We start from the raw sequence: 15,623 nt of genomic DNA, 5'->3' as shown, positions 1-15,623 counted from the left end.
GAGTTCTGTCTGTTAAAGGTCAGAAATTTCTCCTAAATGTGTCCTACACTGAGCTCTACCATCACTTCCCACCCCACTGCCCTACCTAATTCAGTTACTCCTCCTTCTCCCCATTTTAACATCAGGAATCATTTGCTCAAGCCATAAAACCTGACCATTATTCTTCACTCATACCTATACTGAATCAATCCCCCAAGTCCTACCAATATTAAATATCTTTCAGATCTAGTCAGTTTCTCTTTCTCCGTCACCACCACCACCTTCCCTACTACCTAGATGAATGTAGTAGGTGCCCAACCAGGTTTCACACTTCTCATTTGACTTAATCCCTACCCCAACCTAACTGCCACACAGCCGTTAGCAACTTTAATCCACAGAGCAGATCAAAACCATTCTCCTTTCAATAGCAGCCCACCACCCTTCAAATAATAGAGAAAACTGTATCTCCAGCTCTTCATCAAAGTGCTATGACTAAACCATCCTCTCATTCTTCTTCTGAAAGCTCTAACACTAAACACAGTAGTATGTTTCCTTCCAGTAAACTATACACAGAAAAAAAAAATAACTTGATATCCATAAAACACTGCACCCAGGTAACTCAACTGCTAAGCATTTTCTAACCTGAACCCTGCTCCTTTGCTTTTCTCTTTCCCACTACTTGCACTAGTGCTCTCGTTATTTTTCTCTACCAAATACTCATAAAACGAAACCAAAAAAAAAAAAAAAAAAAAAACCACCAACCCCATAACAGCTCTATTTTTAGAAACCAAAAAAACCCCACCAAAACCACTCAGACGGCATCCCTTCCCTCTAACTTCTCCAAAAGAGAAGAAGAACGATCATCAAAGACAAAGGGCTGATACGTAAATAACACCCAAAGCCAATTTCACGCTCAGGAAAGGATACTGTGCCTCCTCCTCGTGGTTTACGGGTACTCTACACGTTCAGAGAAACTTCTCTAGTAATAAACTATAGAAATGATCCCTGAAAGTATAGTTTTAACTTTGACCTCGCGGCCTCGGCTTGGTCTATGGCAGCCGCACACTTTGCGCTGATGACATTTTTCGCACTTCTCTCATTTTTCAGAAATATCACATAAACAAAGTATTGTTTTATACACCATCTTCTAAAACACTCTGCAGACTCTTAAGAGTCCTTTTCCTTTAAGAAAACTAAGTCTTCTGGTTCTTAATTAGCCTATCACGGACCGACAGCCAATCAGAAGCTCTTGTCTTTCTGACGCTAAAACTTCGGGACTAGTTTAAGGTAAGGGTGCGCTGGGGGGCGCCAATCAGTACCGGCATCTCATGTATTACACACCCCGTCTTCGGGTGGGGATTTTTTTTTTTTTTGGAACCTCTAAGACCCTGAATTTGAAAAGTTAGTATGTAAATTAATTTGACATTTTTACTTTCAGACCGGCTGCTCGTTACTCGTGTGTTGATTTGAGGGGCACATATTGGACTCACCTCTGGGTAGGTTTTCTTTTTTTTTTTTCAAGATTTTATTTATTTGACACAGAGAGAGAGCGAGAGCGAGAACACAAGCAGGGGGAGTGGGAGAGGGAGAAGGAGGCTTCCTGCAGAGCAGGGAGCCCGATGCCGCACTCGATCCCAGGACCCCAGGACCACCACCTAAACGGAAAGCAGACACTTAACCAACTGAGCCACCCAGGCACTCCTTGTTTCTTTCTTTTTCTTTTTTCTTTTTTTAAAGAGATTTTAGGTTCCTTTTCAAAACAATGTATCCAGGTGTAGAGAGCAAAATGGAGTCTCTCATGTCAAGCAGGAGCCTGTGTCAAGCAATGACCGCAAGCAGTTAAGGTACTGCAGCTAGAAGATACCACCCAGACCAACCTCAGCTGACACCCCAGAACTGATAACGTGTAGAACCAGAGGAGGTCTGCAGAGACCCAAAACTGATTAAATCCCTTTAAAAAGGGAAGGATTTTGGCAGGAAACGGTCAGACTTTTCAGACCTGATCCCTCTATGTCTGACCATTTTAAAAAGGCAACTGCCCCTGAAGGCTGATCCCTGAACAGAACGGAGATCCTTCACTGCCTGAACATCAGAAGCAATAAGTGTCAAGAGCTGACCCGGACGAGACATATCTCAAGCCTTATCTCAACTGTTCAGCCATGGACTGACTTTGCGTTTGGTTGGTTAACTTCCTGCACCCTTCCGTTATCTTGTGTGTTGTGTGGCTTTAATTCTGTCCTGCTCTGTGTGCTGTGTAAGAAGCCAAGCTTAATCCCATGGTGAACTGTCATTGAGTTTGGAATCCTGAACCTGCTTTATAATTGTGATTTAACTTTTGCTTTATGATTGAATAAAGCTGACATTGGAGAAAGACACAAAATATGTTCCAGGCCTTCTACTAAACCCTTTGCATATATTATCCCATTTAATCTTGGAACCAACCCTAAGGGTTTGAAGAAATGGAAACTTAGAATATTAAGTGGCTCACCCAGGCCACAAGGCTATCTGTCTCCTGCTTCCTTGAGCACTGACATTCCACCTTTCTGTATCTTTTAAGTCCTTATCTCCTTCCATGTAACCCAAAGAAGAGGCTCTTTGTGTTTTGCCAAAGACTAGAACCAGGTAAAACTGACCTGACTAAAGTAAACCCATAAGGAAAGAAGTAGGCAGTAGAAGTACTGGGGGGCGAGGGGGGGTGCAGAAGTTACAAAAAAAAAAGAAGTTACAAAGGGAGAAAAGGGGGAATCCGGGATGCACTGTCTGAGGAGCAGTGAGACATCATTTAGGCATTTCTTACAAATGCTAAGGAAGCAAATCATAGGGCCGCCATTCCTAAGAAAGGGTGACTGGGGATGAACTACTTACTGATGGGAGTCAACTTAGCAATTAGAGGTGCTATGAAGAGGAAAAGGCTAAGAATACACCCTGTGTCCTGACTGGAAGGCCCTTTGGCCATTTCCTGATAGACAACAGCCATGTGTTTGCCCAGTGAATAGCACTCAGAAATTCTGTGACAGATCAAGAAGAAAATGAGACCCAAAATTCCTGTCCTCAAGATTACTAACAAAGCAAGTCATCAACCGGTACTCAGTGACAAGCTAGGCCTCCCTAAAGGAACCTGAGACCTCACCCTGCGTATCTCACACCCATGTGATATACACACACATATAAACACCCTACTTCTGAGCACCAAAAAGAGAGTGGGTAAAAGGTGGGGTGGGGTGGGGGGACACATGATCCTTAACTATATAAAATGTTGAAATAAGGAATTGGACTAAATAACCAGCTTTGAAAGTCCCTTCTACCTCTGATATTCTCAAATTGCCTTCTTCATATCCTTAACACCTCTATGAGGGAGGGTTTTATTATTACCCCTGTTTTACAAAGAAATGGAGGCACAGAGAACTTAAGAAACTTCTGTTTGGTCAGCAACAGTGCCAGACTAGGTCTAATACTAGCATGCAGCACATAACAGATGCCAGACCTCAGCTGCAGATCTGCCTACCTGACATCTAGTTGACTGACATCCTGAATTGAATGTCTCAAAAGCACCTTGAATTCAACATGTCCAAGCTAGTTTTCCCTGCTCCCTAAAACTAGGTCTCTTCCAGTTTCCTAACTCAGTGATGGTACCACTGCCCACCTGTCCAGGAGCATAAACCACTGCCCACAAACCCATCCAGGAGCACAAAACAAGGGTCATCTCTGACACCTTCCTTCACACCAACCTATCATAAGGCTGATGATTTATCTCCCACATACCTCTCAAATTCCTCCACCTTTCTTCACCTCTACTATCTCCTTGGCTGGTCAAGTGATCATCTTTCAGCTGGACAGAGCTTAACCTACACTCACCATTGCCCTTCTCCAATCCATTTCCTACACAGTGGCCAGGTTCCTTTTCAAACTTTTTTTTTTTTTAGGTTTTATTTATTTAAGTAATCACTACACCGCACATGGGGCTCAAACTCACGACTCTTAGATCAAGAGTTGCCTGCTCCTCCAACTGACCCAGCCAGGTGCCCCAGGAAGGGTTCTTTCTTTTTCTTTACTTTTTTTTTTAAAATAATTTCCACACCCAATGTGGGGCTCAAACTCATGGCCCTGAGATCAAGAGTCATATGCTCTTCTGACTGAGCCAGCCAGGCACCCTCCCTTTCAAACTCTAAATCCAATCATGCCACCTTTGAGAAGCAATTCTCCATGTCTCTCACATTTCTGCACATCAGCTTTTGTTCTGAAGAATCTACTCAAGGATATTTGTATCGTGAACAGACTTGAGAGCTAGAGACAGTGTCTCCCTCCAGAGCAAAGAGCAGGCTTGTTTCCTATCCAATATAATAAAGAATATGTCTCCCTCTGGGGACAATGTCAGGCAGGTGTATGCCCATTATAAAAGACACAGCTCCCCTGATCTTGGGTTTCCAAAACCCCTCTTCTGTCATGCAGCCTACGTTGTGTGCAGGCATCACTTGGCCCTCTTTGCATCACCTTCTGGGAACTTGGGCTCCAGTACAAAAATTACAATACTTGAGCTACTACTATTGCTGGGAATAATAAACTGTCCTTTATCTCTGACCCAGGAATCTAGTATCCTGTGCCAACATCCACAAAACTGTGACAGGCTAACTTGGTAGCTTGCAAATATAGTAGAACCTCAGATCTTGACAGTTACCTCACACACTTACCTCTACCCTGCTGAAAATACTTCACTGGCATCTCACTGCTCTCAGGATGAGAGCTTCTAAGGCCCTATATGTCTTGGCTCTCCTCTTGTCTCTCCAATCTCATGCTTTAGCTCACATCTCCAGTTCTCACTGTCCCAGACTCACCCACTTTCATGAAGTCTCTCATATTCGTTATGCTTCTACCAAAAAAGACCTTCCAACCTGTTGTTACCTTTGCTGGAAATGCACTTCCTTGCCCTCTTTCCCGGGGTTAACCTGTGATACTGTGATACAATAAGAAATACATATTTTGGTCTTTATCCTGACTCCTGACCAGAGCTCCTAAAACTTTTGTAATTTCCTAAGCAATAATGGTTCTAAAAGCATTTTTGTTTTAATATTTGGTCTTTGATCCTGTTTCCTGACATATTTCCTGGGTAAAAGAAGCATCTTTTGTTCTAATGAGACTACTCTTGGTGGGATTCAGGATGGAAACTGGTCACCAGAAAGAAAAAGCCAAGATTGGGGTGCCTGGGTGGCTCAGTCGTTAGGCGTCTGCCTTCGGCTCAGGTCATGGTCCCAGGGTCCTGGGATCGAGCCCCGCGTCAGGCTCCCTGCTCCATGGGAAGCCTGCTTCTCCCACTCCCCCTGCTTGTGTTCCCTCTCTCAGTGTCTCTGTCAAATAAATAAAATCTTAAAAAAAAAAAAAGAAAAATCCAAGATTAGAGGCTTGGAACTTTGAGGGGCACCTGGGTGGCTCAGTCAAGTTAAGTGTCCAACTCTTACTTTCAGTTCAGGTCATGATCTCAGGGTCTGAGTTTGAGCCCCACGCCAGGCTCTGAACTGGGTGTAGAGCCTACTTAAGATTCTCTCTCTGCCCCTCCTCTGCCTCTAAAAAAAAAAAAAAAAAAAAAAAAAGCAGCTTGGAAATTTGACCCCACCCCCGAAACTCCGGGGAGAGGGGAGGAGCTAGAGATAGCACACTTGGTGGCACACTTGGACTGGGAATGTAAGCTCCACACCCCTTCCCCATATCTTGCTCTATGCATCTCTTCCTCTGGCTGCTCCTGAGTTGAGTCCTTTTACAATAAACTGATCTAATAAGTAAACTGTTTTCCTGAGTTCTGTGAACTGTTCTAGCAAATTCTTAAACCCAAGGAGTGAGTTGTGGAAACCTCTGATTTGTAATCAAGTCAGACAAAGTTTTGTGTAACCTGAAGACCCACTACTTATGTCTGGTGTCCAAGGTATTGGGTGGGGGCAATCTTGTGAGACTTGAGTGCTTAAGTTGTGGGATCTGATGCTATCTCCTGGTAGACAGAATTTAATCGAATTGTAGAACACTCACCTGGTGTTGGAGAATTGCTCAGTGTGGGGAAAAAAACCCACACATTTGATGTCAGAAGTATTGTGAGGGAAAAAATAAGAGTTTTCCCTTTCATCACTATTTTTAAATCTTTAGAGATCTTGGGGAGTCTTTCTGATTCCCACACAGCTGGTACCCTTGCAGCAGTTATGATTTTTTTTTTTTTTTGGGTGATTATGCTATCCTATGTTCCACCTCTAGACAGAGGAAAGAGGGACTCTTAATTACCATTGAGTCTCCAGCCTTTAGCATGGTGCATGGCTAGGAATGTGCTCAGTAAATAAACACAAACCTATATGAGGTCACAAGGAAGTAAATGACTACTAAAAGTAGAAGAATAATAAAGACTTGTGTTTCAGAAGAAGAACAGAAGTGGATCACTTTTAAATACATTAAAGAAGAAACTTTAGCTTAGAATACTTTTAAAGAGGGGTACCTGGGTTGCTCAGTTGGTTAAGTGTCTGACTCTTGATCTCAGCTCAGGTCTTGATCTCAGAGTCGTGAGATCAAGCCCTGTGTTAGGCTGCACACTGGGCAAGGAGCCTAGTAAAAAACAAACAAACAAACAAACAAAGAAAACTCTTAAAGAACAAAGGAATAGGGGTGCCTGGGTGGCTCAGTTGTTAAGCGTCTGCCTTCGGCTCGGGTCATGATCCCAGGGTCCTGTGATCCAGCCCTGCATTGGGCTCCCTGCTCCACAGGAAGCCTGCTTCTCCCTCTCCCACTCCCCTGCTTGTGTTCCTGCTCTAGCTGTGTCTCTCTCTGTCAAATAAATAAATAAATAAAATCTATTAAAAAAAAAAAAAGAACAGAGGAATAGCCCCAAACACCCAAATTGTATGCCAGGCTCTAAAAGGCCTCAGTACACTAACCAGTTCTTAGCATTTCTATCAGGTCAGAAAACTTAAAAAAAAAAAAAAAATTCTTTTTAAAGGCACTTTAAAAATAAAAGATAATTCCTGATCAGGCCTCTATTGAGGAAAGGAAACCCACACACACTTTGCTTATTGGGGAGATGGTTTCTCATGTGGCCTCCTCAAAAATCAGCAAACTTTGCAAGCCAGCCCCTTCAAATAATGACTGATTTCCGGGAAGCTACATTAGGTGTCATCTCTTTAAGAGCTCTGGATCCCAGAGAAACAGGGAAGTTAGTGTCAGGTTTGTGTTCTTTGGAACCAGTTCAGTCCTCACTTACCGATTGTGGCATCTTGGGCAAATTCCTTAACCCTGTCAAAGAAAAATGGGTTCTCTCCCCAAACTAAGCACTGGGCAAACTGTATTCTGCGCCTTTGCTTGTAGCTTGAGAAAATCACTGTTGAGAGCAGCCCGGTTAAGATCAGAACCTTTCCTTGGGGCTTTGCTTCACCACTGTTTAACAGGTTCGTACTTCCATGTTATGGGGAAACTACTGTTGGGGAATGAAAACTTGCTGTTCCAAATAACTACAGATGTAACCTCATCGTTTGCTTCTTAGGTGTATTGTGTGTGTACGCCCCACTAACAAAAATCCAAAACATCAAGTCTGGTAAAGATGTGGATCAACAGGAAGTCTCATTCATTGCTGGTAGGAATGTAAAATACTACAGCCACTTCGGAATACAGTTTGGCAGTTTCTTACAAAACTAAAAATACTCTTATCATAAAATCCAGCAATTGCACTCCTTGGTATTTACTCAAAATGAGTTGAAAACTAATGTCACACAAAAACCTGCATATGAGGGATGCCTGCATGACTCAGTCAGTTAAGCATCTGCCTTTGGCTAAGGTCACGATCCCAGTGTCCTGGGACCAAGTCCCGCATCAGGCTCCTGGCAGCCTCCTTCTCCCCCTGCTTGTGCTCTCTCTCTCTCTGACAAATAAATAACATCTTAAAAAAAAACAAAAACCTGCCCATGATATTTACAGCAGCTTTATTCATAATTGCCAAAACTTGGAAACAACCAAGATGTCCTTCAATAGATGAGTGGATAAACAAACTGTGGTACATCCAGACAATAAATATTATTCAGCAATAAAAATGAATGAGCTATGAAGCCAACAAATGATACAAAAGAACTTTAAATGCATATTGGCTAAGAGAAGCCACTCTGGAAAGGCTACATCATTTGGTTTCAACTATATGATATTCTGGAAAAGACAAATATGGAGACAGTAAAAAAAAATCAGTGGCTGCCAGGGTTCACATAGAGAGATAAACAGGAGGAGCATAAAGGATTTTTAGGGCAGTGAAATTATTGTGTATGATACTTAATGGTGGAAATAACATACATTTGTCCAAATCCATAGAAATATATAGCACAAAGAGTGAATCCTAGTGTAAACTATTAACTTTAGTTAGTAATGAAAAAAACTATGAACTAGTGTAAACTATGTGTACTATGAACTCAATATTCACTAAAAACAAACAAACCACGCATTAAAACTATACATTAAATCTGTGGTTTCAGGGATATCTTGTTCAAACACAGATGAAGTAAATAGTGGGTAGATTACCCACTACAAGCAGACCCAGAACTAAAGGGTGAGATTCCTCGTGTGTCAGTGAATGATTTATGAATCACAGTACTGGAAAATACTGATAACAGGCCTTAAATGACTAAGCATGTATTCCCCCAGGCACAGCATTAGAGTTTTCTCTGGAAAAAAAACAAAACAAAAAACAAAACAAAAGAGAAGCGCCAGGGGGGTATAAAAAGATCTCCGCCTGCCCCCCCCCCAGGGGGCGCACTGAGTCTACTTTCAAGCACACTCCCCACAGAGCAGGGAGCCTGATGTGGGGCTTGATCCCAGACAGGACCTGAGCGGAATGTGTGATCTGGGCTCATCACAAGAAAAAAATTCTGTTAACTATGTATGGTGACATGTAAACTAGACATTGTGGTTATCATTTTGCAATCATGCAAACATGGAATCATGTACAGAAACTAATACAATGTTTATGTCAATTGCAGCAAACCCTTAAAAAAATCTCTTAAAAACTAAAATATTCACAACCAAAAGTTAAAATTTAATATAAAACTTGGCAGTAAAGGTCAAAAGTCCAGAAGGTAATACAAACCGTAGAGAGATTAAAAGAAAATAGCGAGCGCAGGGGTGGCTCAGTTGTTTAAGCGACTGCCTTCGGCTTAGGTCATAATCCCGGGGTCCTGGGACAGAATTCCACATCGGACTCCCCGTCGGACTCCCCGTCTCTGCGGGGAGCCTGCTTCTCCCTCTGCCTGCCACTCCCCCTGCTTGTGCTCTGTCAAAAATAAAGTCTTAGAAAGGGGCGCCTGGGTGGCTCAGTCGTTAAGCGTCTGCCTTCGGCTCAGGTCGTGATCCCGGAGTCCTGGCTCCCTGCTCGGTGGGAAGCCTGCCCCTCCCCCTCCCCCCCCCTCCCCCGCTGTCTCTCTCTGTCAAACAAATAAACTCTTTAAAAAAATAAAGTCTTAGAAAAAGAGAACTCCAAGTATTAATTTAGGAGGTTCAATATCTGACTAAAGAAAGTTCTGGTATATAAGGTGAAGTGCACTAAAGATGGAGAGAAACAATTTACATATAAAATACCATCAAGAGACACCGAAGTGGCTCAACAAACTGAGCGTAAGATTGTTACTTGTGGCTGAGCTTTCTTACCTCTACCCCTACCCCCTACGCTTGCGCCGGCTTTCGCGCGCACTCTTAAAATGAAACAAATAACAAAATAAAGAAAAAAAGACAAAAACCAACCTCTGAAAAACAAGCGTTTCTAAAACTTCCCACCACATAGTCAGAAACAAAAATTGTAAAACCCCCAAAACACTAAAACAAGCATGCAACATTAACCTAATACCCCACCCACATAATATTAACAATCACCAACCTAATTTTAAACTAAAAAAAGTTACAGAGAAACCACTCAGACGGTATCCCTTCCCTCTAACTTCTCCAAAAGAGAAGAAGAACGATCATCAAAGACAAAGGGCAGCTACAAAAGCAATACCCAGAGCCCACTTCACGCTCAGAAAGGGATACTCTGCCTCCTCCTCGTGGTTTCAGGTACTCTACACGTTCAGAGAATCCTCTCCAGTAACAAACTATAAAAATGATCCCTGAAAGTATAGTCTTAACCTTGAACTTGCGGCCTCAGCTAGGTCTATGGCAGCCGCACACTTTTAGTCATGGCGACATTTTTGTCAACTCATCTGCCTCATCACGTACATTTTGTTTTATATTTCACAACAATTTGGTCAAATGGCAAAGTTCAAAACACTATTTTTTCACCTGTTAATCTTCCAGCAACACTTAAATCAGTAACAAGCCTCATTAGCATGCGGCTTCCTAGCAGCCAATCACACGCTGTATACCTGACTCCACCCCAGAGGGACCTGTATTGCCCCGCCCACCGCACCCTGCATGGCCTGGGTCCTGGTCGGGTCGCGCCACCCCACTATAGGCTAAGAAAACGCTGTTGACGCCCCTGGTCAGCGTTGGACTGCCTCTCGCTTGCTACCAAAGTCCGCTGACTTGAAGAGACTAGGTTTCCCTTACCTTGAAAGAGAGGCGGGAGGAGGAGGCAAAGAGAGAGACAGGTAAGACCTGGTGTACACTTCTTATACCACATAATAATCATCATAACCATGATGATTTACTGAATACCTACTTGATGACAGGCATTTTAATCGGTTGTTTCATTTCATCCTCTAAACAACTGAAGAAGGGTGTCTTTACTTCCTCATTCTTACAGATGCATCTCTTCACACAGCTGGGGAAACCTAGGTATGTCTGGTACTAAATCAAGTCCGGCTTCTTTCTGGTAAGCCACAGTGGTCGTCCTCAGGAGGTCTAGTCTCCAATCAAATTAATTTCTCTAATAAAGCACTCAATACATCATCACTTAAAGTTCAGTCCTTAATGTTACACCTTCCTGGCTTGTAAATCTCAGAAGCAGCCTACCCCTTTACCTGTGGCAAAAGTTAATCCCAGTTTCTCCTCAAAGAACACACCTTATGAAGTGTGTAACTGTTTTCATCACTTAACTCTTGTAAAAATACTTCTGCCCCACATCTTCCAGGATGCCAGGAAGCACAGTGCTACGTGGACATGCACATGGTTTTCTGAATCAACCACATTTTTCAGTGCTTCATAGTAACATGACTAAAACACATCAGGTTCATCTCATCTAAACACTTCTAACTGACTCTTCTCAGAGACAGTCAAATGCTCTGTACTTAAATTCCACCAGAAAGGGACAGTATTTGGGCAATCTGCCGAAGTCTGAGACATATCCTCAGTTTCTTATATCTGAAGTTATAAAGTGCCTTCCAATCACTTTTACCCAAGAGCCTATCTCTGCTCTGGTCCCTTCCATATCTAACACTTTTCCATTCCCCATTCCTCTAACGTTTCTAGGAACCCCTCAACATCCATGCCATGCCTCTTGAGAGCAGACTCTCCAACTGCATGTGGGTCTATCACTCCAGCACATTCAATTTTTAAAAAGATTTTATTTATTTATTTATTTTTATTTTTTAAAAGATTTTATGTTATTTGACAGAGAGAGACACAGCGAGAGAGGGAACACAGCAGGGGGAGTGGGAGAGGGAGAAGCAGGCTTCCCGCCAAGCGGGGAGCCCGATGTGGGGCTCGATCCCAGGACCCTGGGATCATGACCTGAGCCGAAGGCAGACGCTTAATGACTGAGCCATCCAGGCGCCCCCAAAGATTTTATTTTTTTAAGTAATCTCTACACCCAGTGTGGGGCTTGAACTCAAAACCCTGAAATCAAGAGTCAAGTGCTCCACTAACAGCCTGCCAGGCACCCCCAACTCAACTCTTTTTCTTTGTTAACTTCCTGGCCTAAATATAGCTTCCTCTAAAAGGTTTCCCTTGATTACTACCCAGACAAGGAGGCTGAGAAATAGGTACTTCTTTGCCTCCTGCCCTTCTTAGTACTTTAATTATTTATGTCTGCTTCTTCTGCTGGATTATACTCCTGGAATGCAAGGCCACATATCTGTCTTTGGTATTTTTTTTTAAAGATTTTATTTATTTGACAGAGACAGAGACAGTGAGAGAGGGAACACAAGCAGGGGGAGCTGGAGAGGGAGAAGCAGGCCTCCCGCCGGGCAGGGAACCTGACGCAGGGCTCAATCCCAGGACCCTGAGATCATGACCTGAGCTGAAGGCAGACACTTAACTACTGAGCCACCCAGGCGCCCCTGTCCTTGGTGTTCTAACCCCAAGGTTAGATTAATTAATATTAATCTACATGTGATAAAAAATGAATAAACTCTGGGTTGAGGTTCTGGAACTCAGGCACTCATCTTTTGGGTTTTAGAACTCATAATCTATATAACTAAAATAAGTAGGATACAATCAGGAAACATTTTTTCCCCTTTTACAATGCCCTCAGGTACACTCTTTTGGTTGGCTCTCCCTTTCCCTCTCCAGAGAGGCATCTCAGGCAGATTCCATAGTCTTTAAGTCACTTTGAGGCCTTCAAGTGCAGTCTCATTTCAGGTAATTGTCCAGTCCTGTTGAAATCAAAACCTCTTCCTTGCTCTTCCACTCCTCTGATTTCAAGGCTGTTTCTAGCAACTCCAGAGCTGGAGGGGGAGGACCAACAAGATGACAAGTTGCAAGGCCTTCAAATGTAGCTGATCCTCTTTGTAGCTTTTGGCCTCTTCCTAATGCCTGCTCTTCTGTGGGAGGGGTTAGTGGCCCTTAGGTAACTCCACTCCACCTCACAGCACCCTAATGCGGGCCAGTGCCCTCTCCTGCTGACTTCTTGCTATTTCTCCAGCCTTTGTTGGGATTCTTCGTGCCTCCATAGATGAGGTCCTTTAGATGGCTCAGCTACCCTCTATAGAGTCTACTTATCCCACTAAGTGGTAGAAATGTGTAGCTAATCCAACTGCTGGTCTCTCATGTTTATCAAGCTGGTCTCTCATGTTTATTAATTCATCAAGGGCTGCTTTAGGAAGGAGGTAGATGGCAGTCTTCCTGACCCCTAAATTCCAGGTAACATGCCAGGTTCTCTTCATACCACCTTGGTGGCAGCTGGAGTGCGCTGACATTTCTACTGTTCAGCAGGCTGAGACACAGGCTCCCAACTATCCTGCTTGCAAGTGCTACAATTCTTTCCATGAGGTTCACCTGAAGGACCTCTTATTTGGCTTGAAGCTGGGAAGGAGGGGAAAAGCCACAGCTTTTTCTTCCCCCCTTTTTTTTTAAGATTTATTTATTTATTTATTTGACAGAGAGAGAGAGCACAAGTAGGGGGAGCGGGAGAGGGAGAAGCAGACTCCCCACTGAGCAGGGAGCCCGACGTGGGGCTTGATCCTGGGACTCCGGGATCATGACCTGAGCCAAAGGCAGGCGTCTAACTGACTGAGCCACCCAGGTACTCCACAGCTTTCTATCCCTAGAATGCCTTTTAGAGAATCTTTTCCACTGACACCCCCACCACTACCCCATTGCCTTCTCCTAGATAGGCCGAATGTAGATGATGGAATTAAAGGTCCAAGGACCATTTTGGCCATCTCCTAAGAAGGCCTGCTTTAGACTGTCGGGGGACTTCTCACCTTGTCACCCCTTGTTCTCCACTCTGAGGCTTTAGTTGAAATTCCCAGACACAGATGAAATCCTGCTTCATATCCAGTTAAACCTGTCAACCCCATCCCCTGCTAATGGTAAGAATTTGAAGATGCAGAATGTTCAGATGTCTAAGATACAATAAATGTTCTAATACTCTGCTTTTCACACTGGGAGAGTGTGGATAGAAGACACCAGAAGTCACAGCATACCTATGCTGAACATCCATTTTCATGTTAATACACACATGAATGTGTTATGGAATAAAATGCAAAATTTTGAGGGGGAAAAAACCAGTAGGACTTTTCAAATAAGTTATTGAACTCACTATCAGCTACTTCATCTATAGACTCTAGAGGCGGTACATGGAAACATTTGAGAACTTTCTGAGTGAATTATTTTGTGGGATAGTTGGATCCTGCAAAAATTGGAGTTACCCTTCTGGAAGTCCTCAGGAATGCTGCTGAAGTAAATGGAGAAATACTGCAGAGAAATTAGGTCACCCTGACTGTTTCACAAACAGCTGAGAGAAGCTTCATAAACCTCTCTTTATACTAAGAAGGGAGAGGGGGAGGGCGCCTTGGTGGCTCAGTTGGTTAAGCGACTGCCTTTGGCTCAGGTCATGATCCTGGAGTCCCGAGATCGAGTCCCACATCGGGCTCCCTGCTCGGCGGGGAGTCTGCTTCTTCCTCTGACCCTCCTCCCTCTCATGCTCTCTGTCTCTCATTCTCTCTCTCGCAAATAAATAATATCTTTAAAAAAAAAAAAAAAAAAAAAGAAGGGAGGGGGGAATTCAGCAGGACTTCTGGTTACTCTAAAAAAAAACCAGGCAGGTCTAGATCTGTAGATCAAGGGCCAAATACCAGCAGAAGTCTTGTCCACGTATGGTTTAGTGTTTGTTCTTTTGAAGACTGCTTGAGCTACATTTGCTATTTCCATCTGCCTTGTAGGCTGAGCTGCCTGTAACACCCAGCAAAAACAAAACAAAACAAAACAAAACAACTGGAAACAAAAGCACCAAGTCCTGGGAGGAGCAAAGAAGGGGAGAGCTGTGAAAGCTGGTCTCTTCACTCCACCACAGGCTTTGGAAGACTCAGTAGATGGTGTAGATTAAAGGAGAAAAGGGAATCAGGCAGAATTAAAGGTGGGTGGCTGAGGCCTGAAGAGAAATCTTAGGAGTCTAACAGTTGGAAAACCTTACGGTTCCCTAGCACAAAACAAAAGTCTCCAAACAACAATTTAAGACCTCTATTGAGCAATTTGACTGCACTGGTAGGGAACATCTCATTTCAGATTTAACTTTCAATTTCCCCAAGAACTCATAGCTTTATGATGTACCTGATTTTCCTTCTAACACTATTCAGAAATATGAATCAAGCTGCACCTGCAATTTTAACACAGTGCTTACCTTTCTTAAGAATCTTCTTCACTTTCACATAGTTCCCTTGTTTGACATACTCATGCAGCTGAGCTTCCAAGGAGTCATTTCTTAAGGAACCAAGCTGAACGGGACAGGGAACTGGAAGATGAACAGCCCGAGACATCCTGTTTCAAAAGAAACCAACATGCTTATTTTAACTCAATCAGAAATGCACTGACGTAACCTAGATTCTTTCACATTTCTTTTACTTCTTGTCCACTTTCATTTATAATGAACATGATTAGGGGAACAATTACTGAAACTCTACAAGATTTTTTTTTTAAAGATTTTATTTATTCATTTGAGAGAGAGAGAGCATGAGTGAGGCGGAGAGGCAGAGGGAGAGGGAGAAGCAGACTCCCTGCTCGGCGGGGAGTCTGCTTCTCCCTCTGACCCTTCCCTCTCTCATGCTCTCTCTCTCTCTCATATAAATAAATAAAATCTTTAAAAAAAAAATTATTGGTGAAATTGAAAAACTGAATATATTTAGCACCAATTCCTAGGACTAAAAAGTGATGGCTACTGGGAAGTAAAATTAGAAATATACATGTTTGGGGCGCCTGGGTGGCTCAGTGGTTAAGTGTCTGCCTTCGGCTCAGGTCATGGTCCCAGGGTCCTGGGATCGAGCACCACATTG

General features: G+C 43.2%; 1 protein-coding gene, 1 long non-coding RNA gene and 2 other non-coding genes across 5 annotated transcripts in view; 1 reads left to right on the top strand and 3 right to left on the bottom strand.

Annotated features, from left to right (window-relative positions):
• Positions 1-15,110, bottom strand: part of TEX14 (testis expressed 14, intercellular bridge forming factor) — an 87,065-nt gene extending 71,955 nt beyond the window's left edge. For both annotated transcript variants that reach the window (XM_021704099.1, XM_021704101.1), the window contains exon 1: positions 14,975-15,110. In XM_021704099.1, the coding sequence (XP_021559774.1) occupies positions 14,975-15,110 (136 nt within the window). The remainder of the gene's footprint in view (positions 1-14,974) is intronic.
• On the bottom strand, positions 786-1,000 carry LOC123326816. The gene has a single exon (XR_006541353.1). It is a non-coding gene; the product is annotated as a small nucleolar RNA U3 (small nucleolar RNA).
• Positions 1,299-2,100, top strand: LOC110592911. The gene is made up of 3 exons (XR_002481133.1): positions 1,299-1,331; positions 1,418-1,475; positions 1,717-2,100. It is a non-coding gene; the product is annotated as an uncharacterized LOC110592911 (long non-coding RNA).
• On the bottom strand, positions 9,885-10,098 carry LOC123326817. The gene has a single exon (XR_006541354.1). It is a non-coding gene; the product is annotated as a small nucleolar RNA U3 (small nucleolar RNA).
• Positions 15,111-15,623: the final 513 nt, after the last annotated feature.

The sequence above is a fragment of the Neomonachus schauinslandi genome, chromosome 15, assembly GCF_002201575.2.
Source record: "Neomonachus schauinslandi chromosome 15, ASM220157v2, whole genome shotgun sequence".
In the NCBI taxonomy this organism is placed as follows: Eukaryota; Metazoa; Chordata; class Mammalia; order Carnivora; family Phocidae; genus Neomonachus; species Neomonachus schauinslandi.
Note: the sequence above shows the minus strand (reverse complement) of the source record. Positions and strands in the feature narration are given on the sequence as shown.